Consider the following 26,082-nt stretch of genomic DNA (forward strand, 5'->3'; position numbering starts at 1 on the left):
AACCAAGCTTAACCAGCAGCATGAGATCAGCAGCAACATGAATCAGAGCTTAACCAGAGTATGCAAACCAAGTGTAAGGGTAAAGCATAGAAGCTGAGATCAGTATCACACAGAAAAGAGTATGCAAACCAAGTGCACTTTCTAACCACAACGACATTTAAAGTAGTCACCAATTATGTATAACTTACCAGCTTTTCAAAGCAAAACAACAGTATAATTATTAACTTTGTGATTTGGATATTGCTTTATCTCACCTTTTCAGTAGTAGTTTCATTTTCGATACGTTGCTCATCAACCTGCATTTTAAATGACTAATCATGTCAACAGATGTCAAGAAATGTAAAAGAAACAGATAGAAACAGACAAGTTGCTCTATGGAAGAAAAACCAATAAAGAAAGCAACGGAAATGTAGATAGAAAGAATGAAAACAATAAAGAACAAAATCATACAATACCCTCTCCAAGATTTATTATCCAGTTACCTCATCTTGACAAGCAGAAGAGGGTCGCATGCTGCTGGTTTCTCTCATATTCAAACTCCCCAAATCAACCGACACCCTAAACATAAGACACATGTTATCTCCTCATTATGTGATATGAACAAGAATGATAGAAAGCATTTCATGAGAGACCATATTAGGAGGATGATAATATACCAAATAAAATTTAAATGAAGAACCACCATCACGACCAAACTCCCACCAACAAAATTCACACCATATTCTTGGGCTTGCCGGATAGAACTAACAGTTAGTTTAGGTTTTATCAGACTAATAATATGATTGTTGATTGATAATTTCAGTTGGTGCTAGCAAGCAGAGAACCATGTTATCAAACTTAGCAATTTCACAACAATCCATTTTCAGGCCACTGTCTTTTTAGAACCTAGTTTGCTTCAAGATGTTTTTTCTACAACTATATTATTGTCTGTTCTGTTCGCAGAATGCTTTCTATCAACTATTAAATTTTAAGTTTTCACTAACAGAACTTCTACTAGAACCAGAAACAGGTCAGTTAGATGTGCATAACATGTCATTGCTACAATATAGAAAAAGCTATGCAAGCTTCATGTGCTCAACTTCTATATCCATATTCAACCTCATTTTTTATTTTTTATTGTTCAACCTATTGGTTTGCCACAAAAATTAACGATGCCACATTCAGCACAGACGGGAAAGTTTAAGCCAGAACTTGGCAATAGATCACAAGAAAATGAAAGGAGAATAAGACATTATAATTACCGTTCAGTTTTCACAATTTAGTTAAAAAAAACTAAATACAGACGCATTAAATGCCAAGGCCTATACATCTCATATTTATATGAGTCTAGATCACCAATAGCAATAATATGTCACAAAATTTAGGAGATAACCTTTCAAACAATTTACGAACTAATCTTAACAATTACACAGACAATGTAGATGGCTTAATGACACATAGATACGAAGTAAAAAGACCAACCTTTTGTCTCTTCGACTAACAACAGGGGAGTCTGTTCTCATTGAAGCAACAACAGGTTTTTGTGATGGCTTAATCGATGGTATCAGTGCTGGTTGTTTTGCCACCATAGCAGGTCGACCCGTGGATGTTGCACGAACAGAAGACGTTTGTTCAGAAAGATAACGACCTATCTACAGTATTCATTGTGAAAAAATGATCCTTACCCAATTTAAAAAGCAATGCACTGACTTTTCCTTGACTCATCGCATAGATCTACTAAAAGCACTGATCTCATCTGACAACCAACAAAAACAAAGAAATTAGATCACGGCTCAAAAACCCAAATTCCAATCATTTCGGACCCTTATGGGTTATTTCTATAGTAAGTAAAACTTGAAGCTTTCATGAGTTAACTGATCCATCAACAAAACAAAAACTCGTGAAATTTGAACCGAGCTATCTTTCAAATCTATATTCACATATCATCCATACGACCTCCGTATTAGCATCTCAATATTTTTAATTAGAAAAGTGAAGATTATACAAAAAGGAAAAATGTTTTTACTCTAGTTAAGAAACCAAGCTGATGGGCTTTTACCCCACACCCATTTGCAACGACATCAAGAGTCCCTCTTCGACGCCTAACAAAGTCAATCCACCAATTTCAGCCCTTCAAATCACCACAAGAAACAAATAAATGAATAGTTATTAGAGGGTTTTTCGACCTGTCGACACAACTAACCGATGATCATATTAACATACAAGGAAAGTGGCCAAAAGCGCACGATACAAGAGTGCTACCATTAGCCTATTCACATGTACACCTAACAAGCAGCTAATGCCATTTCTTACAAGTTCCTGAGTGATTTGGACACAGCTAACCGATTTTTTCTCTTCTTCAAAACTTTAACTTCAACAAAAAAAATCCAACTTCGACCATTTCCCCGTCAATAATAAGAATAGAAAGGCTGAATAGTTCATGAAATGTTATAGCATTCAACAACCCCTGAATCTAAACACGAAGTTACTTTTTAAATGTCAATTAGTTTAAACTGAGAAGAACAATCTCGAGAAATCATACATGTTATTTCCTTTTAAATTCATCACTCATTACATCTAATCCTTGGAATCCATCCCATCACTCTACAAAAACAAAAATGCAAGTTCAACAACAGGTCGAATTGGACAAAAGTCAGTTACAGATTCAACTAAAAACCCATGAAATCAGACACCAACCCCTCTTAAATCAAGTGGGTAATCTTCATAATCTTGTAATTTAGTACTACAACTAAACTAAGAAATCAACCCCTCTTAAATCAAGTGGGTAATCTTCATAATCTTGTAATTTAGTACTACAACTAAACTAAGAAATGGGTATGCATAGAAAAGAGATAAAATCTTGTAATTTAGTACTACAACTAAACTAAGAAATGGGTATGCATAGAAAAGAGATAAAATTTGAAAATGATCAAAAAAGGAGAAAAAAAAAGAGAGAAGCTTACAGATTTATGGGCTTGAAGGGAGAATTTGGTGAGACGAGGAGACTGCGCTGAGCCGTGCTGGCCTCGAGCGAGCGCTGCGCCCAGCGCAGACATGATGATGATCTGCTAGAGCTCGATTACAGGATGAGGGACATCGGATCAGGGAACTTTGGGGTGGCGAGGCTGATGAGGAACACGGAGACCAATGAGCTCGTCGCCATGAAGTACATCGAGAGGGGCCGCAAAGTCTGGATCCCGTGGGGTCGATCTCGGAGAGAGAGATCTGAGAGGAGAGATAGAGGAGAGAGGGAGACTGGGACGTCGGAGGGAGCGCAGCAGAAATTTTTGGGGTTAGGGTTTTTTCTCAGGGCGGGACCAATGAAATTTGGGGGGAGGAGAAGAATGAAATTTTGAGGGTGGCCTGTTGCGATTTTCAGTCTCCCGCTTAAGTTTTCAACGCAGCGCACAAAAAAAATTGCCTACTGTTACTTATAGCGTTTAAAAATTTTCAAACGCTATTAAAAAATAAGACACATATGATCTATAGCATTTACAACATAAACGCTATCATTCAACGCTATAAAAAAGCAGTTTTGTTGTAGTGAATCCACGCAACCATAAAGCCTCCTTAATTGCTTCAGTAACCGCCATATACTCTGCCTTTGTAGTAGAGAGAGCCACTGTGGACTGAAGCGTGCAACGCCAACATACAGGTGCACCTGCCAATGTAAAAGCATAACCTGACGTAGACCGGCGTTTGTCAAGATCTCCAGCATAGTCTGAATCCACATATCCAATACAAGCCTGCCCATCCTTCTCATCCTTCTGAAATACTAAACCAACATCCACGGTGCCTCGAACATACCGTAGAATCCACTTCACGGCCTCCCAGTGACCCTTCCCGGGGTCATGCATGTATCTCGATACCATGCTCACGGCCTGTGACAAATCTGGCCTCGTACACACCATCGCATACATCAAGCTACCTACTGCACTAGCATATGGGACCTTCGACATATAATCTCTGTCCTCAACTGAAACAGGTGACATCAACGCTGAAAGCTTGAAGTGGGGAGCCAATGGTGTGCTAACTGCTTTTGCATTGCCATCAAAGCTGAATTTCTTCAACATCTTCTGCAAGTAGCTCTTCTGTGTAAGCTTCAATTTCCCCTTCACCCTGTCTCGCTCGATCTCCATACCCAATATCTTCTTTGCCTCTCCAAGATCCTTCATCTCAAACTCGGATGATAACTCCTCTTTCAGCTTTCGAATAGCTGAAGAATTCCTGGAAGCAATAAGCATATCATCAACATATAAAAGCAAATATATGAGCTCACCATCCTGTAGCTTGTGCATATAAACACATGGGTCATATGGGCTCCTCGTGTACCCTCGGCCAATCATAAAGCCGTCGAATCTCTTATACCACTGTCTTGGTGACTGCTTCAAACCATAAAGAGACTTCTTCAGCTTACAAACCAAATCTTTTTTTCCTGCAGCTTTGAAACCCTGGGGTTGTGTCATGTAGATCTCCTCATCTAAATCTCCGTATAGAAAGGCTGTCTTCACATCCATCTGGACCAAATCCAAATCCAATTGTGCCACCAACGCCAATAATATCCGAATCGACGAATGCTTCACAACGGGTGAAAATACCTCATTGTAATCAATACCCTCAAGCTATGCATATCCCTTGGCAACCAATCTGGCTTTGAACCGAATGTCCCCAATAGAAGATCCCTCCTTCTTCGCATATACCCACTTACAACCAATAGCTTTCTTACCCTTAGGTAGTTGTGCAAGTGCCCAAGTGTCGTTCTTCTGAAGAGACCGCATCTCCTCTTCCATAGCTTCCCTCCACCTGATCGAATCGGGGCTAGACTCTGCCTCCCTGAATGTGGCTGGAACCATATCGTCAACGACCTCCACTGATAATGCATATGCGACCATGACATCATTATACCTAGCTGGCCGACGAATCTCTCTCCTCGGTCTATCTGCTGCAATGGACCTCTGAACATGATCCTGTTCATGAGTCCCATGATCCACTGTATCTTGTATCTGCCCGGTTGTCATCTCATCTCCTCCCAGTGTCACCTCTGTAGGAGCCTCAATAGATACAGTGCTCTCTGGAGTGGGTGGAGTCACATCATCCTCGGAAAATTGCAATGAAAAGAATAAAGAAAATTGACTTGTATTCCTTTGATTCTGATTACAATTTGATTACAAAAGAGAGGAGAACAAAATTGGTTCTTCCTCTTTGTTTAAAACTGGGTTCTTCACGGTAGCGATGGAGTGCCTCCCTCGAATGCTCGCGTCGAGTTTGCTCTCCGTTGACGATCCACACGTCTTGATTTACTGGAAAGATGTCTTCTCCTCACGATTTGACGTTGTGGGGAACTTGCGTGGCAAGTTTTAGAACTCTGAACGAGTTGATAACTCTGAACGAGTTTTAACTCTTGAAAAAGAGTTGATTTGAACCGAAAGTTCGGTTGATAAGCCAAGGATCAAAGCTCTCTGTTGTCGAAGTTGAAGATAATCTTCGTTGGAGGATGATGCCGATCCCCTCAAAAGCTCGCCCAAGGATCTCTCCTGTTGCTGTCAATTCTTAGCTCCAAAAAGCCAGAGTGGGTGACAATTCCTCAGAACGTGGGATAACGGTTTTGAGGCCGTTCGGCTTGTGTTTGAACAAGTCAAAACGCCCAATCTGGCGTTCAGAACCCAACTTCGCCTCTTAGAATTGAGACGCGAAGTTGGGTGTTGGCTGAACATTGATGAACGCGAGGGTCGCTCGAGTTTTGGTTTGTTGTAGCTTAGAAACGGGGGGTCGGTGTTGGATGGACCCCTAGGAACGCGAGGGTCGCTCACGTTTAGCTTGTTGTAACGCGGGTCCGACTCCAGCGTTTTGACCCTCGCGTTTTGATGTTGTAACGCGGGTTCGACCCTGGCGTTTTGATGTTGTAACGCGGGTTCGACCCTGGCGTTTTACTGTTGACACACGGGGACGACCCCGGCGTTTTGATGTTGGCACACTGGGAGGACCTCCGCGTCTTGTCTTGAAGAGATTATCACAAAGTAATCTCTTTTGTCATAGCGTTGTAAAGATCATTGTCTTGTAATCTTCGTCTTGGCTTCTTGAGAATGTGAGAGTCGTCAGATTGTAACTCCCGATATTGATTGTGAATGCTGTTGAACTAGAGCTCTCATCGGTTGTCGTGAAGGTCGTCAGATTGTAACCTTCAGCGATCTACGTGAAAGTCTTCAAATTGTAGCCTGATACAGTATTCTCTGGAGTGGGTGGAGTCACATCATCCTCCACCTGCTGCGATATCTCTCCTGTCTGGTCTCCCTCCACCTGCTGAGGGGCTCGAGGCCTCATCATGTACGCCTCGTCAAATGTGACATCTCTGCTAATAACTATCTTCTTGTCCTGTGGATCCCATAACTTGAAGCCTTTGACTCCATCTCTAAATCCCACAAAGACTGCTTTTCTCGCTCTCGGATTTAATTTACCATCACTGACATGATAATAAGCTGGACACCCGAATATCCGAAGCGACTCATAGTCACTAGCCACTGAACCAAACCAACGCTCCAAAGGAGTTTTCCCGTCTATCGAAGTGCACGGCAACCTGTTCACGAGATGGCTTGCATAAACTAACGCCTCGGCCCAAAAGGATCTAGGCAATCCACTCTGCGTCATCATACACCGCACCTTCTCCAGCAAGGTACGGTTCAATCTCTCAGCCACCCCGTTCTGTTGCGGTGTCTCTCGAATTGTGAAGTGTCTTCTAATACCGTGATCCTGCAGAACTGCAGAAACAGATCACTCTTGTACTCTCTACCGTTATCTGAACGAAGAGTCTTCACCTTTCTACCTGTCTGCAGCTCCACTTTCTTCTTCCACTCCACAAAATATCCAGGACCTGATGTTTATGCTTCATCGGGTATACCCAATTCCTCCTGGAATAATCATCAATGAAAGTGACAAAATAGTTGGCCCCACCAAGAGATGTGTTCTTGGAAGGACCCCAAACGTCCGTGTGAATATAATCCAATGTACCTTGGGTGTTATGAACAGCGGTGCCGAACTTCACTCTAGTCTTCTTCCCAAGTACACAATGCTCACACAATTCCATCTTGCAAGTCTTAGCACCTTTCAATAGTCCCTGTTTAGCCAATGACTGTAGGGACTTATCTCCTGTGTGTCCAAGTCTCATGTGCCATAAGGTGGTAGTGTCCTCCTCTGTAGTGATAGAAGCTGCCAGACCCCCTGTAACTGTCTTGCCCTTCAAGTAGTATAGGTAGTTTTCCCTGACACCTCGCATCACCACTATAGAACCCTTCGTGACCTTCACTGTAGCGTCCTCTAAGATCACTCGATATCCTGCTGCCTCCAAAGTCCCAAGAGAAATGATGTCAACTGCGGCACGAACCTCACTTCCTTCAATTCCCTCACTACACCATCATGCATCCTGATCCGGACTGAACCAATACCACCAATAGGGCATACGTGATCATTACCCATAAGCACGACATCCCCTCTTTCCAGCTCCTCAAAGCTAGAGAACCACTCCCTCTTTGGGCAGATGTGATATGTAGCTCCCGAATCCATCATCCACTCAGTGGAATCCGCATAGCAAACCGACGGTAAAGCAGGGCATGAATAACCTGAAGAATCTGAATCTGAATGCTCACCAATAGCTTTTGCAACATTCACTTCTGAAGCTTGTGCAGCTTTCCCCTTATTCTTTCCGGCTTTTTCTTTCCACTTTGGGCAGTCAATCTTCCAATGTCCTTCTTCTTTACAATACCGACATTGATTTCTACCAACACTCTTATAGGCACTCCTATTCTTTGACTTTGAGCGGTTGAACTGACGACGGTTTGGATCTCGGCCTCGAACTGCTAACGCATCTCCCGATGCCTTCTCGGAGGGTTCACCATCACTCTTCCTCAACTCATAGTTCACCAAAGCTGAGGTCACCTCCTTGTAGCTAACTGTAGTTCTTCCATTGATCATAGTGAGAACGAACGTACCATAATCATCTTCGGGCAACGAACACAGAAGTAGCATCGCCTTGTCTTCATCCTCAACTATAATATCAACATTGGCCATATCTGAAAGTAGCTTAGTGAAATTGTTGACATGCTCCCTGATGGAAACCCCTCTCTTCATCTTGAACTGGTAAAATCTCTTCTTCAAGTGAAGCCGATTCTCAATGCTCTTCGTAAGATATTTCTCATTGAGTGTTTCCCACATCTTCTTCGCCGACGTCTCGTTCATAACATCATAAATAAGATCCGGCGTCAAGCATGACCTAATAACACCACAAGCTCTACTGTTCATCTTTCTCCAAACCTTATCCTCCAACTCAGCGGGTTTCTCTTTTAACTCAAGAGTCTCCTCCAAATTCTGTGCATCCAAAGCATCCATCACCTGACACCTCCACAATCCAAAATTGATCTTGCCATCGAACTTCGGAACATCAATCTTCGTGTTATTGATGCTCAGACTCTGTATCGCCTTTGTTAGAGACGAACCTGACGTGCTTGCATCTCCCATGTTGTCGATCTAGCTCTGATACCAATTGTTGTGCGCGGCGGAAGCTTTCTAGGGCAACACGAACAATAACTCGAACTAAACCACAAACAATATGCAAACCACAATCACAGCAAGAACACACAATTTACGTGGTTCGGCAAGTTGCCTACGTCCACGGGGCAAGGAGGGGGGAGTTCTTTCTACTAGAAATCAAGAGAATACAAATAGGGTTACAAATCTCTCAGACCAAACCCTAAAACAAAGCTCTAGATCTCTCAAAGCTCTCTCACAATTGGATGCAATGATTCTCTCTCTTTGGCTGCTCAAATTCGTCCAACCTCTACCCTAAACAAACAGGTTTAGGTATATATAGAACTTACAAAACGAATCGGGTCGAAAACCTGAAAGCCCAGCCCAAAACAGCGTCGGTCGACCGGACCCCTCGGTCGACCGCACCGGTCGACCGAAACACCTGCGGTCGACTGGCCCGGTCGACCGACCTCCTTTCTGTCGCACAGTAAGCTTTGTGCACGAATGCGGTCGACCGGACCGGTCGACCGCCGCCTGGTTTGCCTGATTCTTCTGAGTTTCTGTAATTTCTTCAGATCCCTCCCTGCACTCTCTCTCAAGGAGGGATATATATTTTTGTGTGGCTCCGCCACTGATCTCAACTGGTCATCATTTTTTACTATGCATCCTAGAACATGGATTAAACATATGCTATCCAGCTAATGATCATCTGAAGATAAATTGAGCGGGGAACAAAATTTGAATTAGGGGTATCCTGAGAGGATGCACTAGGAGTATATGAATTATTAAGATGAATACGGATTCATGGATATGCGTCCAAAAAAAATCACCAAATAAATAAAAGTGTTGATAATAGTATATTGTAGTGGGTTTTAGTCCCACATTGCTTGTGAGAACACACCCCACCCTCCTCTACTTGTATAAATATATGTGCACACTCAATATTCAACTTAAGGAAAATTTTACTTTAACAAAAAGAAATCATGGCTGATTCTTATAAACGGTAATCAAGTTTTCTAAAAGCCATTCTTGACAGTATGAGGCAATGAAATGTCCTGCAATCATGATGCCGGATATTGTAATTTTCTACAGAAAGTTTAGATTTTATAATTCATGTAGTCAGACATTATATGTTCTTTTTAACTAGTTTTCTTTTTAGCTACAAGACAATCAAAGTCTGTAAGAATCGATAGCTGGCAACTTCCATATCTAAGAGAAACTACTAAACGATTTTAACCACTGAACATCTGAGCAAACACGTAATGCTTGATGATATTGAATTTTGTTGATAAATTTTTTCATACAGTACTCTATACATGTTGCAGTATGATATGACATTTATGTTCTTAAACAGGTGATATTCTATGATTTGCTCAAGTCTTGAGCCAAGAGAATCCCTTAATGCTTGACAAAAGGGAAGATTACAGGGAAGAATAGTCTCAACCCCATGTGGCAGGCACCCTAAAAATTCATGTATATTGCATCATATGTTTTTTATGTAAATATTAAGCCAGTTAGAAGCTGAATTGATTGCGTGCGTGTTTCGATCTTAAAGAATTTAAATACACTAACCTTACTAATAAAAACCCAGCTTTATCCTCATTGACATGTACACATACAGTGCTATGGCTAGGTGTAAACGTTGGTTACAATTGGGTATTAAATTGCAAACTTCATTAATTTCTAGATTCAAGAGAAGGTCCAGAAGAGGACCTTGGAACAGTGGGAAAGATGAGATCAGAGGAATTAACTTGCCCAGATTCAACTCTCACAGAGATGGAACCTACCTGACATATCGATAAAAATATCTATCTAAAATAATAACATTATTAATAAAAATACAATAATATTATTACTAAGGAATATGCCAAGCATCGTTACATGAACCATATGCTTTGTATACACGTCTGCTGCATTGCTCATGGCCCTGTTTCTATCATATAAATTGAATTTTTATATCTAGAGACAGTCAATTTTACGCAAAATATAGGACATCACCAGTCATTCTATAATGCCAAAAGATTATGGAGAGAGGAGAAGCAGGGAAAAGAAATCTAACCTTAGCCATGGAAGGCGGGTTACAGCGAAGGTTTCTATCTGCATGCTCGATAGAGTAACGTAACATGTCAACCGTAGCTAGTTCCGTGTTGTAGTCACTTGAATCTGCATGAAGGATGATTTTAATCTAAACAACAATATATAATTAATGGATATCAAGCACCCCTAACGTAATTTTAAGAAAGCATCACCTGGGATATCAAAAATTTGTTCAGAGGGTGGAATACCCAAAATATCTCCCAAATAAGTACGTACTTGGGCACGCTCATGGAAAGAGAGTTCATCACCGTGAGTGACCACAACAGCTGGTTTGTCATCTGCAAATAAATGATGGAGGAATTTATAGTCAACTTAACGAACAATATATCCCGTTACTCTCACAAGAAACAGCATAGCAATTGATGTGAAACATCTTAAAGCAACAGTATATACGAAGAAATGGACATTATTGTTGCGCGCAGCGGAAATTTCGGCAGCACTTCGACAGCACAACAAGAGAGTCAGGTCGCAATAAGAATTCTTGTTTCTCAAAGGGAACAAGAATCTGAAGCCTATATCCTATCAAAGTAGGATATTAGCTCTTCCTCTCGTCAGCTCTAGGACTGCGCGTCGAGGGACCCTAAAAGCTATTACAAATCACACAAAAGCAGTACAACCAATTTTAACGTGGTTCGGCAAATTGCCTACGTCCACGGGGCAAGGAGGGGGGAGATCTACTAATAGAGGGAGAGAATACAACTAGGGTTTACAATCACTCACAAACTAAACCCTCAAACAAACTCTCAAATCCCTCACACTATCTCTCTACAAAAGGATGCACAAAACCTTAACAAAAGTCTTATCAAAATTCCACTTTGGCCTGTGCATCCGTACCCTGTAGCCACCAAGAAAGAAAACAACTTTCTGCTTTATTTCTCCGTAGCCGCAAAAATTAACACCTCCTTCGCACCTTTCAATTGCACAGCACCCTCAATTGCTTTTGCAGCCGCCAATCAAAAGGACTCCTTGCTCACAAACCTAGGTCATTAACCAGGTCTATATATATGCACAAGGGACAAACGTGTGGGCCGGTTATTGTCCAGTAAACAAAACGAAAAAACCTCAAGCACTCATGCACTCACGTGGGACCTGTTCACGTGCTCTTCATAATTCTCCACCTCGGTGAAGTTTTTCCAAAACTGAGCTGACACCAAAGCAAGCAAATGTCCCACTCATTCGACAACAAGTCGGGAACCCGAACGAGAGCTCAAACAATCTCACCCCCATCAAAATCAACTAATCCAAATCGGCTGCATCTTAAAGACTGCCTACGTATCCTCTTGCCCAAGGAATCAAGCCGAACGTAGTTCATCCAAATGGCCGCCAACGGCCTCAACAATCACGAATGTACAACAAGTTTCGACAATGAGTAAACTTGTTGCTCGGAACCACCTTTGTGAGCATATCTGCCGGATTATCCTTCGTGTGGACTTTCACAATTTCCACATCTCCATCTTCAAGAACATCTCGAACGAAGTGATAACGAACATCAATGTGCTTCGTCCGCGCATGAAAAACCTGATTCTTCGCCAAATAGATAGCACTCATGCTATCACAATGAATAGTGACGGACTTCTGCGATATACCAAGTTCCTCCAAAAGTCCTCGAAGCCAAATAGCCTCCTTCACAGCCTCCGTAACTGCCATATACTCTGCCTCCGTCGTAGACAAAGCCACCGTCGACTGTAAGGTGCATCTCCAACACACCGGCGCACGGGTCAAGGTGAACACATACCCCGTCGTAGACCGGCGCTTATCCAAATCCCCAGCATAATCCGAATCAACATAACCAATGCATAACTGCCCACCTTTAGTGTCCCGCTCATAAACCAAACCAACATTGAGCGTACCTCGAATGTACCTCAAAATCCATTTCATGGTGTCCCAATGACCCACTCCTGGATCGTGCATGTATCTCGATACCATGCTTACTGCCTGTGACAAATCTGGCCTCGTACATACCATCGCGTACATCAAGCTCCCAACCGCGCTCGCATATGGAGTCTTCGACATCAACTCACGATCTTCAACTGACTTCGGTGAGAGACCAGCTGAAAGCTTCAAATGGGCTCCCAATGGTACACTAACTGGCTTCGTATCCATGCTAACATGGAATCGCTGTAGAACTTTCTTCAAATAAGCCACCTGTGTCAAACAAATTCTGCCATTTTTCTTGTCTCTGCCGATCTCCATCCCTAAAATGCGCTTCGCCTCGCCCAATTCCTTCATCTCAAACTCATTTGAAAGCTGAACTTTCAACTCATCTATAGCCGACCTGGAAATAGAGGCAACCAACATGTCATCGACATAGAGCAACAAATAAATATACGCACCTCCTTTCAACTTGCGAAAATATACGCAAGGATCAAACTGGCTCCGAGTGTACGAATGACCAAGCATAAAACCATCGAATCGCCTATACCACTGTCGAGGAGACTGCTTCAAACCGTATAGCGATTTCTTCAGTTTGCAAACTAATTTTTCTTTCCCTGCAGCTCGGAATCCCAATGGCTGAGTCATATATATTTCTTCATCAAGATCACCATGAAGAAATGCCGTTTTCACATCCAACTGATCTAATTCCAAACCATACTGTGCCACCAAAGCTAGCAAAATCCGAATCGAAGAATGCTTCACCACCGGAGAGAAAACCTCATTATAGTCAATACCTTCCTCCTGTGCATAGCCCTTCGCAACCAACCTAGCCTTGAATCTCAACGGAGTGCCTTCAATGCCCTCCTTCTTCGTGTATACCCACTTGCAACCAATTGCTTTCCGCCCCTTTGGAAGCTCAACAAGCTCCCATGTATCGTTCTTATGAAGAGATTCCATCTCCTCCTGCATAGCCACCTGCCACGAATCAGCCTCCGAACTCTGCTCGGCCTCTCTGAATGTAGTAGGCACTAACTCATCGATACTCTCCACCGGAAGTGCATACGCAACTGTGTCGGCATACCGTGCTGGCATCTGTATGTTTCTCCTCTGTCTCCTAGCCGCAATAGAATCCTGAACCTGAGCCGTCGGTTCCTGATCCTGCACATTTGTACTCGTATCCTCCGTGTCATCGTCGTGCTCGCCTGGCGTCACCTCAGTCGGCACCTGCATGGATACTGTACCATCTGGACAATGTGGAGCTGCATCGATCTCCACCACCTGCGATATCTCCTCCGTCGGGTCGCTCTCCACCTGATGAGAGCTGGGAAGCTTCAAGATAGAAGCCTCATCAAATGTGACGTCCCTACTCAGAACAATCTTTTTATCAACTGGATCCCAAAGCTTGTATCCCTTGACACCACGCTTGAATCCTACAAATATGGCCTTCCTAGCTCGAGGTTCCAATTTATCAGTTCTAACATGATAATATGCAGGGCACCCGAATACCTTGAGCTGGTCATAGTCATGTGCTGGCTTTCCCGACCACATCTCCATAGGGGTTTTCCCCTCAATCGCAGATGAAGGCAGCCTATTAATGAGGTGGCTCGCATATGTAAGTGCCTCAGCCCAAAAGATCTTCTCCAAACCACTCTGCGACAATAAGCATCGGATCTTCTCCAGTAAAGACCGATTCAACCTCTCTGCCACCCCATTTTGCTGCGGTGTATGACTAACTGTGAAGTGTCTCTCTATGCCCTCGTCTCGACATAGCTGCTGAAAGGGGTCAGAAGTATACTCACCACCGTTGTCGGATCGCAACGTCTTGATCTTTCTCCCAGTCTGCAGTTCCAATCTCTTCTTCCACTCCACAAACAAATCTAGGACTTCACTCTTCTTCGTCATGGTGTACACCCAACAACGCCTAGAATAGTCATCTACAAAAGTGACGAACCAATGTCGACCACCAAGTGATGCAGTCTTGGTGGGACCCCAAACGTCTGTGTGCACGTAATCCAGGATGCCCCTCGTCTGATGAATGGCAGTCCCGAACTTCACCTTCGTCTTCTTGCCAAGAACACAGTGCTCACAGAACTCAATCTTCCCACTCTTGGCTCCCTTCAATAGCCCCTGCTTGCACAATGCCTGCAGTGACTTTTCACCTGTGTGCCCCAACCTATAGTGCCAAAGTCTGCTCATGTCCGCTTCTGAAATAGCCGAAGCAACCTGGCCAATCTCGGTGCTTCCCTTCAGATAATACAAATTCCGATTGCGGACTCCCCTCATCACCACCAATGATCCCTTAGTAACCTTCGCTACAGCGTTTTCGAAAGTCACCTTGAATCCCTTCGCCTCCAAAGCTCCAACTGAGATAAGATTTTTCTTCAGTTGAGGAACAAATCTCACCTCCTTCAACTCACGGACTACTCCATCGTGCATCCTAATCCGCACGGTACCTATCCCACAAACGCCACAGGATTGATCATTTCCCATGACAACAACGCCCCCGTCGACTTTCTCAAAAGATGCAAACCAGTCTCGCCTAGGGGTCACATGAAAGGTAGCGCCGGAATCAAGCATCCAATCTGATGCATCCACATGGTTCACCTCCGGAGTAATCAGTAGAGAAAAGCACGAATCATCGGAATCATCCTCTTTCGTAATATTCACCTCATTGGCCTTCGGGCCCTTTTTCTTGCCATTCTCTTTCTCCTTGAGCTTCGGGCAGTCTCTCTTCCAATGTCCCTGCTCCTTGCAGAATGCACATTGGTTCTTTGTTAATTGGTGGCGGCCTCTAGACTTTGACCTTCCTCTATTACCACCTTTCGGATATGGGCTTCTACCTCTCGTCGACAAGGCCTCTCCTGAAGTACTAGCGCGGGAAGTCTCCTTGTCCTTCCTCCTCAAATCATAGTTGGTCAATGCGTTAGTCACTTCACTATAGCTGATCGAAGATCTCCCGTTCAACAAAGTGAGCACGAAGGTATCATACTCCTCATCCGGTAAGGAGCCCAACAAAATAATCGCCTTGTACTCATCCGATATCTTCTCATCAACATTCGCCAAGTCCGACAACAACTTCGTATAGTTGTTCACATGAGCCGCAAGCGAGGTGCCTCTGGACATCTGGAATCTGAATAACCTACGCAGCAAGTGCAATCGGTTCTCAACACTCTTCGTAAGGTACTTATTGTTGAGAATTTCCCACATCTTCATTGCAGACGTCACCCCAATCACATCATATTTCAGTTCCTGTTCCAAACAGGACCTGATCACCCCACAAGCGTTCCTATTCATTTTCTCCCATACCGCCTCTTCATATTTAGGTGGCCTCTCGTGGACCATGATGGTCTCTTCCAAATTCTGAGCATTGAGCGCATCCTGTACGTCGCTCATCCACAAACCAAAGTTGATTTTTCCGTCATATTTCACCACACTAATTTTGGTGTTCTGAAAACCAACTTGTATTGTACTCGCCATCGATTTGCTGCTTTCACCTTCTTCTCCCATTGCGAACTAACTCCAAATTGTAGAGAAAGAACAAATTTGATAGAATTAGGAACCACCCAACTGAACCCTAGATCGGATTCCAAATAGATCTCCTATCCACACGAGGAAAGCGAAATCTCCAACTGAAACTCCTAATGTTATCTCCACCGAAGCCGAGAACTCCAAGAACTAAGCTTCACACAAGAATCTTCCTCCACCAAAAAACCCTAGATCTGAAAGCTGGGCTCTGATACCACTTGTTGCGCGCAGCGGAAATTTCGGCAGCAATCTCCCGTTCAACAAAGTGAGCACGAAGGTATCATACTCCTCATCCGGTAAGGAGCCCAACAAAATAATCGCCTTGTACTCATCCGATATCTTCTCATCAACATTCGCCAAGTCCGACAACAACTTAGTGTAGTTGTTCACATGAGCCGCAAGCGAGGTGCCTCTGGACATCTGGAATCTGAATAACCTACGCAGCAAGTGCAACCGGTTCTCAACACTCTTTGTGAGATACTTGTTGTTGAGAATTTCCCACATCTTCATTGCAGACGTTACCCCAATCACATCATATTTCAGCTCCTGTTCCAAACAGGATCTGATCACCCCACACGCGTTCCTATTCATTTTCTCCCATATCGCCTCTTCATATTTATGTGGCTTCTCGTGGACCATGATGGTCTCTTCCAAATTCTGAGCATTGAGCGCATCCTGTACGTCGCTCATCCACAAACCTCCTAATTATATTTTAACACTATTAACTATGTAAGAATATCTTAAAATAAAAACAGATTGGGATCACATTGTTAGCACCCATGTACATCCCTAAACATCATGTTTGCTACCTTTCCACTCCTTTTTTTAAACCACTTCAACAAAATTCACATTCTAGATCGTGGGTGTTCAAAGGCATGAGTATGGCCTTTTTTCAAAGAGTTCAAAATTTGTAGGCTGCACCTTTGACGTGATTTTTTCTGTCTCTCACTTTTCTACAAGGCAATGAGCTTTACACGTCTCAAATAAGTAGATGACTACATTGATATATAGCTCCCATTTATATAGTTCATATAACAACTTTAATTACATCCTTAATGAAAAAGAGAATGGTAGGTAGACTAGACTCAAACCACTTTGTTGTTTTTTTAAATTGTTCTCATAACATATTTGTCCTTCCAATAGTCCTTCTAATAGTAATACCGTTGCGCACAGCGGAAATTTCGGCAGCACTTTGGCAGCACAACAAGAGAGTCAGGTCGCAATAAGAATTCTTGTTTCTCAAAGGGAACAAGAATCTGAAGCCTATATCCTATCAAAGTAGGATATTAGCTCTTCCTCTCGTCAGCTCTAGTACTGCGCGTCGAGGGACCCTAAAAGCTATTACAAATCACACAAAAGCAGTACAACCAATTTTAACGTGGTTCGGCAAATTGCCTACGTCCACGGGGCAAGGAGGGAGGAGATCTACTAATAGAGGGAGAGAATACAGCTAGGGTTTACAATCACTCACAAACTAAACCCTCAAACAAACTCTCAAATCCCTCACACTATCTCTCTACAAAAGGATGCACAAAACCTTAACAAAAGTCTTATCAAAATTCCACTTTGGCCTGTGCATCCGTACCCTGTAGCCACCAAGAAAGAAAACAACTTTCTGCTTTATTTCTCCGTAGCCGCAAAAATTAACACCTCCTTCGCACCTTTCAATTGCACAGCACCCTCAATTGCTTTTGCAGCCGCCAATCAAAAGGACTCCTTGCTCACAAACCTAGGTCATTAACCAGGTCTATATATATGCACAAGGGACAAACGGGTGGGCCGGTTATTGTCCAGTAAACAAAACGAAAAAACCTCAAGCACTCATGCACTCACGTGGGACCTGTTCACGTGCTCTTCACAATTATAAACATACAGTTTACTACTTCATATACTATTTTCTGTAATTAGCCATGTTTTATGCATATATCTGGATTTTGCCAAAAAGTGGAGACCCATAACAACCTCCACATTTATTTATCCCTGTAGTGAAAGATTTTCCAGCTTACAACAGAATGCAGGTGATAATATTTCTCTAATGACAATAAAAAGAGAGAAAGATGGGACCTCCAGCATGAGTTACACCAATCAATGGATGTTCCCGTCTGAAAATGAAAAGTAAAGAAAAAGAAGAAATCTCCAAATATATAAAATATATATAGCCTCAACAAATTAAATACTTTCATTTAGAACACAGTGTCATCAAAGCATTAGCGCTCGTAGGTTGTTTTCATGTATAACTTACTGGAGTTTAAGAAAGCATGAAGATTTAAATATCAAGATAAGAGAAAACTTAAGGTAGAAAAACAATGAATATATCAATTTGTGTAGCGTGCACATGAACTTAAGGAAATGCAAGAAAGAATGAAAAACAGACATACCTTTAAATGACAAATATGGACAGTTGAAGCTTTCAATGATCATTTCACGGTATTCTGACTCCTCTTCTTTCATTGATTTCAGAACAGAGACTCCATCAACAACATATATAACAAAATTAACAGACCTCCTCCTGCAAGGAAAAAGTGTATACTGTCGTTCCAAGGTTTTTATTTTTTCCTTCATAACAGTGGTATCCGAATTCCTGTTAGCAGAAAACAAACGTATGCGCACTATTAGTTAATTTATAAAGCACAAAACCAATTTAACTACTGAAGGTTAAAGGTAACAATGTAGAAATTGCAAAGAAAAAGGCTTTCAGGTATACAAGGATGCATCTAGACACTGTGGCTTTCCGAGATGATGTTACAGTCTCTTTTTAGAATGATCCCATAGGAAAAACAACAAACTAAAATCCTTATGAGAAAAATATCCCAAGTCGAGATCATGCTCATGATATCCTAATTAAAGATTAGTCCAAACTGCCACTCCAATCTATTAGAAATATCTTCTAGATTTCACAGGTACACATACATTGTCATGATACAGATTACAGACATATACACAAGAAGCTTGAGAAGCTAGGATATGACACAAGGAATACAGTAATAAATAGTCATAATTTAGAAATACGTAAATCATATATTTATTTCCCCAGTCAAATATGAAAAATAAGCATTAACTACTAGAACACATTAACAAGCACCAAAAATGATTAGACACATTCATCAAAATTCAAAATGATACATGTGTGTACTTGTATGTGTCATTGTTATCACTACCCAAAATTTTAAAACTAACAAGCGTCATGACCAAATCATACATTGTTCCATGACAGAAACCCCATGGCTATGAGAATACCATTCTTCAATAAACAACAAAAATATAAGGAAAGAGCATGAAAATTATAGTCTCACCTAATGACCATTTCTCCATGAGAGACGCCTTCAGTCATCCAATGTTTTAGAATTGCCAAGTTATCAGATTTGCTTATCGACAAACCACGGCTGTCATAAAGACAAAGGGACTTGGAGCTCCTTGGAATCATGTACCCCTGTAGGAAGCAGGATCCATTGTTTACCGATGAATTATCTGCACCAAGCATCCGTTAAATGTAATCAAAAAAGATTTAACAAAACTGAATAAATACAGAGACCATTCTCCATAGAACTTCCAGCAATCCTGTTTAGAAAATCAAATGGATGAAAAATCCATTAGCAAACACAAAGAGCATGCCCCCACTTCAAAATCTTAAATGTTTCCATGGAGAGGAACAAATCAAGTGTCTTATTTCTGTGGAATAAAATCTGACAAAAGGGAGAAACTCTTCGGGAAAATCGTAATGTTCCCTGACAGAACAAAATTTACTCTTCTTTTGGAGCAGTAAAAGAAATGGTTTGCATAGTCATTATTTCTCAATGAAACATATAGATTAGGAGGGGGAAATGTTATCCCCTTGATAAAATAGTATAAATCATTAATGAGTTTATACTTAAAATTTCATAGACCCAATGAGTGACTGTCCATCTGAGTGTTAAACATGAAAACTAGAAGTTTTGGGTAGGGATATGTTGCTTACCAGTTACAATATTAACATATGCTTACTAATCATTGATATCAATATGAATATCCACCAAAAGTGAAAACGGGTACGGATTGGCTACAAAACTAAAATAAGAAAAACCGGACAAAGTTGAAAAATGGTGGTCCATGTGATAAAGAAGTTGTTCAATGTTAAAACAAAAATTCTTAGATCAAACTCAATCGCTATTTTCAACATATCTAAAAAACTAAAGTTAGATATCTGAAATATTAAAATTGGTTCGAAACCAACTAATCTAAAATTAAAATGATTTTGGACGTTTGACCAATACATATATTAAATACTTGTATGGTAGGATATGGAAACAGAAACGTTTGGTGTGTGTGTGTGTATATATAACCTACCAGATATGAATGCAATTGTCTCCCCATTATTTGTATCCTTTCACATCCTAAAATTGTCACACATGGAAACCATGTCATGTCCAGTGTCAATTCTGACAGGTTTCAGCTGCGCATATAGAAACCATAAAGAAGCGTGTGGTTTATAGGTATTTTAGTAAAAAGAGCAGTGTGATTTTATGTACATGCAAAATAAAAAAGATGGCTACATGCCAAAATCTGAAGAAAATTTTCCGAGAACCACCAAATAAACACGATAAATGATAAAATTAAACAAAAATAAAGGCTTTCTCTCATTTAAAATGAACAAATAAATAGAGAGTAAAAGCGTCAGCTACATGAATAAATGAAAACAACAACAAAACCTTTGTCCCAAAGTCTTGGGCTCGGACATATGAGTCACATTCTTTGGGTCATATCATCCGTTATGTTGTCACTTCTCCTAACTAATGCGTTTAGTGGCTTATTGTATATAACCAAAGCATCCCGATCAATTTTCTCTCCTTTTATCTTCAACAGGAGTGCTTCATAGATTTTCTTAATAAGCATTGCCTTTCTCATCACACATCGATCATTACTTTGATGTAAGGCAATGACATGACACAACGAAAAAGACCGTGTTGTATATAATCGATGATTATATACATGAAAAATAAACAGGATGATTCTATGTCAATATAAATAACTATGACAAACATCAATTAAAAGACTAATTCTAATTGAAGCGAAAAAAACAGAGATAATTGGCCTCACTAAAAACTTGTGCCCTAACAGGCGCAAACTTGTCCTCCTCAAAAACCCTAGAAATCCTATTAATCAGCGAGCTCTTCCCCGATCCTTTCGGCCCCACCAAAAGCAACGTCGTCACCGTCGGAAAATGATGATCCTCCACTCTTAGCCGGCGGACTGCCTCAATCCAGTCACCAGGCTTATGCCTACAAAAATTACACAAAACCCATCAACAACAAAGACCAAATTCACAAATTCAAACAAAAATTTTGTTAGACAAGAATCAAAATAAAGTTATATTAGCATGCATAAAATCCGAAAATAAAAGTTATCAGAAAAGCTATCCTAATCGGGAGCAGTCGTGTAAACACTACCCTAGAAGATTAAGAACCCGCCTATCGTCCTGGCGCAGATGATCCTCTCTCCTCTAGCGGTAAAAACCTCCGGAATTGGTTGGCCTTTGTACTCAGGCGAGAGTGGCAGAACTTCTGCTCAGATGAAAATGGTTGCTCAGAAAAGAAATTAAATAATAGCCAAAAATTTGTGAGACAGAGAGAGTTCTTGTTTTATCACAGAGGAAAGAATAGAAGAGAAAGCCTTCGATGTTGTGTGTCATCTGAGAATGAGAAGGGTTGTTTATATAGGGGTTGAGAGCCTTAGCCGTTGCAGAAAAACCGGTAACATTCGTCATAATTTTTGTAACGTTCCCCATAATTATATAGCTGTTACGCACGTTTTAATTACCAAGAAAAACATGTAAAATAAAGGTTTGGAAAACAAAAGGCGTGCGCGTGCGGCGTGGCGCGACGCGCGCGTCGCGACGTGGCGTGCGTGCGTGTGTTATGTAAAGCCCAAGCAATACAAAGCCCAAAACACTATTCAAAACCCAATAAGAGGTGAACCAATTTAAACCCTTTACTATTCATGATACTAGTCCATGTGAGACTATTCATGAAGACAAATTTGTCTTTTCTCCCACAATATAGCTAACGGTCCCCTTCAAAAGGTAATATTTGATTGAAAACACAAAAATCAATAAATAAATCAATAAATCATAAAACAAATATAGGTTGGATAACCTTTCGTATCGTGAATTCGGGAGATGTAGCTTTCGGCCTTGAACATTTTCTTAGTGAGTTCATTGCAATCTGAGGGACATAATGGACTAGGCCTTGAATTAGATCCCTTGTATCAGATATTGACGAAAACACACACAATACGTCTTCATCTATTGAGCAAAGTGAGTTGCGCGTTAAAGGCCATGCTCACAATAATCGACTCATGAGAGTTTCTAGGGGTTAGCCCAGCCCCCACTAATCGTGGCCATCACAGTTCCTCTCACTTAGGTAAGTCCTCCAAGAGTACTACAGCTGGATATCATACCCTCCGCAATACACGCGTTGGACTCATTAAGAGTAAAACTCAATCTAACCAGCTGTATCATAAGAGCATCGTCACCATAGAGAAGGGGAAGAAGCAAATGCTTCTATAATGATATATGAATATATCTAGGTCGATGCTCCACACGAGTGTCACTAGTCCAGCTTGTTCCTACCATATTGAACATACATTGGGACTGCGTCTCCAAATAAAGGTTGGATTCCCGCTGTCAGTGACCTCACTTATGGGTTTAACCCCATCTCCCTCGATGAATTCAGAACCACACTCCTGGATAAACCCTTAGTCAAAGGGTCTGCAAGATTCTTTTTAGACTATACAAAGTCTAGAATCACAACTTTGACTAGCATGCGTTGTACATATTTATATCTTATTTGAATATGTCTATTAAGTTTTTTTTATTTACATGCATTTGCTTTAGAAGCTCTATGGTGGATCTAGAATCAGAGTGAATGAAAATTAAAGGAGGGGGTTTAGGGACCAAAAAAAAGTTCAGAAAGTAGATCTTTTAATCATTCTGCTTCTATGCAAGTGGTATCAAGTACAATCAATTCATATTTCATGGTGCTCCTGACAATTACTGTTTGCTTACAAGATTTTCAGGATACGACAGCACCATAAAAAAAGAATACATATCCAGATGTAGACTTTATACTGTTAGAATACGTGAACCAGTTAGCATTACTATATCCTTCTATAGCATCAGGATACCTAGTATAAGTCAAGCAATAGTCAACTGTACATTTTAAGTATTTAAATACTCTCTCTAAGGTAATCCAATGATCTTTGCTAGGGTTGCTGATATACCGGCTCAGTCTCCCTATAACATAAGCTATATCGGGTCTAGTCCGGTTGGATATGTATAGGGGAGATCCAATCAGCTGAGAATACTTCAGCTGGGAGACAGGTTCACCTTCATTCTTCTTCAAAGATATAAAAGAGTCATAAGGTGTAGAAATAGGTTTAAAGTTATGAAAATTGAATTTGATCAATATTTTCTCAATACTATGAGAAAGACTCAATGATATTCTTCTAGTGTCTCTAGTGATTTTCATTCCAAGTATCATGTCGGCAAGACCTAAGTCTTTCATATCAAAGTTCTTGGAGATATAATCCTTAACCTTTAGGATTTCTTTAAGAGTTGTTCCAAAGATAAGGATATCATCAACATAGAGACAGAAGATGACATAGTCATTGTTTATCACTTTAGAATAGACACACTTATCGTGTTCATTCACAGTGTCCATATTGTGCAATGACTCTGCCAAATTTCTAGTGCTATTGTTTAGGAGCTTGTTTAAGACCATATAAAAATTTAACAAGTTTGCAGACTTTATTTTTCTGACCTTTAGCAATGAAGCTTTTAGGTTGGTGCATATATATTTCTTCATCTAAATCACCATTCAGAAAAACAGCCTTGACATTCATCTGATGTATGGTCAGCTTATGGATAGCAGCAAAAGTTAATAATAATCAGATAATTAATATTCGGGCTTCAGGAGAATATGTATCAAAATAATCAATGCCCTTTTGCTAAGTATAGCCTTTAGCTACTAATCTAGCTTTATATTTATCAATGGAACCATCAGCTCTAAGTTTCTTCTTAGTATAGCCTTTAGCTACTAATCTAGCTTTATATTTATCAATGGAACCATCAGCTCTAAGTTTCTTCTTGAATATCCACTTACAAATCTAGCTTTATATTTATCAATGGAACCATCAGCTCTAAGTTTCTTCTTGAATATCCACTTACAACCAACATGTTTATAACCTCGAGGTAAGTTGTTGAGTATCCAAGTATGATTTTTCATGATAGATTTGATTTTATTATCAATAACTTCCTTCCAGAAAGGAGATTCAGGTGAATTCATTGCTTCCTTAAAGGAGTTTGATACACCTTTAACAAGAAAGGTAAAAAATCTTCTCCAAAATTCTTTTGAATTCCACCTCTTTTACTTCTTCGAGGTTCAATATCAAGAGACTAAGAAGAACTAGAAGATGGTTGACCAGAAGGAAGAGATGATATAGGATTTTCTGAGATTTTGCATTTGAAAGGAAAGATGTTTTCAAAGTAGACCGTATCTCTTGCTTCAATAATAATATTATTGGATATGTCACTGATTTTAGAGTTAATAACTAAAAATCTGTTAACATTACTATCTAGTGCATATCTAATAAAAGCAACATGTACAGTCTTAGAACCAATTTTCCTCTTTTTAGGTTCAGAAATAGCTACTTTAGCCAAGCAATCTTAAACCAGGAAGAAGTTTAGACTAGGAGTTCTCCCCTTCCGATATTCATAAGGAGTTATATCAGAATGTTTATGGGGAATTCTATTAAGAATGAAGCAGGCTGAAGAAGAGCTTCACCCCAGAGATTTTTAGGTGCTCATGAACTAAGTGATATACAGTTCACCATGTCCATTAGGGTTTTGTTCTTTCGTTCAGCTATCCCGTTAGACTGTGACATATAGGGAGCAGTTACCTCATGAATAATACCGTATTCTAGGTAATATTCAGTCATTTTATTTGAGGTATACTTCCTCCCCTTCACGACCAGATCCTAGAATCTTGATCTTTCTGTCAAGTTGGTTCTCAGATTTAGCTTTATATACCTTAAACATATTTAAAACTTCATATTTAGTTTTGAAAAGATATGTGTAACAATATCTAGAGTGATCGTCTATAAAAGTCATAAAATATCTCCTACCCCCTCTGGTGAGAACTCGGTTCGAATCACACACATCACTATAAATTAATTCAATGTGTTCGGAGTTTCTAGTTATAGACTTGAAGGGTTTTTTAGTGTGTTTCCTTTGAACACAAATCTCACACTAAGATGAGGGATCATGAGAAGATTTAGGAATAATGTTCAATTTAATCATTCTCTATAATGTTTAAAAATTAACATGTCCAAGTCGTTCATGCTAAACATCACAAGACTCAACAATTTGTGCAACAGAAGACTCAGAAATTTTATTAGAACTAGAATTGATTACATTGAGTTTGAAAAGACCATAATAAATAAAACATTTTCCTATGAATACATTGTTCTTTGTAATAATCGCAAATTTATTGGATTTTTTTACAATCCTATTGTTTGCGTCGAAAATTGCTGTTTTCATTGCTATCGAATCTATTACAACTTTAGTCATTACAATAAACTCGAATAAAATAAAAAGTTGATCTTTTTATAAGATCTCCTTACACAATAAAAATAAAACAAGTTTACAACTTTATCAAAACAAACACAGGGAGATCGTTTATCGATCTTCTGCTTGCGTGGGATCTTTGCCTGTGCCGGGGTTTATCCGTGGACCGCCTTAGATCTGGATCCGGTTGATGGAAAATTCGACAGAGTTTCGTCTACGCCGAGGAAGTATTTGATTTGAAGCGCTGAGATCGACCAAGCGAAATCAGTGCTCTTCTCGAGATTAAGACCAAGCCTAATCTCAAGGGACGAACGAACGGGGTTCAGATCCTTCGAATAGCTCCTTCTTTATGCCGAAGTTCGCCAGGATCTGATTTGCCTTCGCTGAAATTCGTGCTCCTTGACTCCTCAATCCAGCAGCACCTCCTCGTCTTGATAATCAATCGCCCCCCAAAAATGGAGACCTTTGACTCATATTTATAGGCCTCGAAT

At 40.6% G+C, this 26,082-nt stretch overlaps 1 protein-coding gene across 1 annotated transcript in view; it reads right to left on the reverse strand.

The window, feature by feature from the left end:
* Positions 1-26,082, reverse strand: part of LOC109821881 — a 38,950-nt gene that overhangs the window by 1,581 nt on the left and 11,287 nt on the right. Inside the window, exons 4-15 of the mRNA XM_020388039.1 lie at positions 24,980-25,054; positions 24,849-24,900; positions 24,632-24,690; positions 23,248-23,363; positions 23,107-23,151; positions 21,067-21,248; positions 19,287-19,461; positions 18,372-18,574; positions 10,746-10,871; positions 10,556-10,659; positions 483-558; positions 255-296 (exon numbers count right to left, since the gene is read on the reverse strand). Of these exons, the coding sequence (XP_020243628.1) occupies positions 547-558; positions 10,556-10,659; positions 10,746-10,871; positions 18,372-18,574; positions 19,287-19,461; positions 21,067-21,248; positions 23,107-23,151; positions 23,248-23,363; positions 24,632-24,690; positions 24,849-24,900; positions 24,980-25,054 (1,149 nt within the window). The 3' untranslated portion in view covers positions 255-296; positions 483-546. The remainder of the gene's footprint in view (positions 1-254; positions 297-482; positions 559-10,555; positions 10,660-10,745; positions 10,872-18,371; positions 18,575-19,286; positions 19,462-21,066; positions 21,249-23,106; positions 23,152-23,247; positions 23,364-24,631; positions 24,691-24,848; positions 24,901-24,979; positions 25,055-26,082) is intronic.

Source organism: Asparagus officinalis, chromosome 8, assembly GCF_001876935.1.
Source record: "Asparagus officinalis chromosome 8, Aspof.V1, whole genome shotgun sequence".
Taxonomy (NCBI): Eukaryota; Viridiplantae; Streptophyta; class Magnoliopsida; order Asparagales; family Asparagaceae; genus Asparagus; species Asparagus officinalis.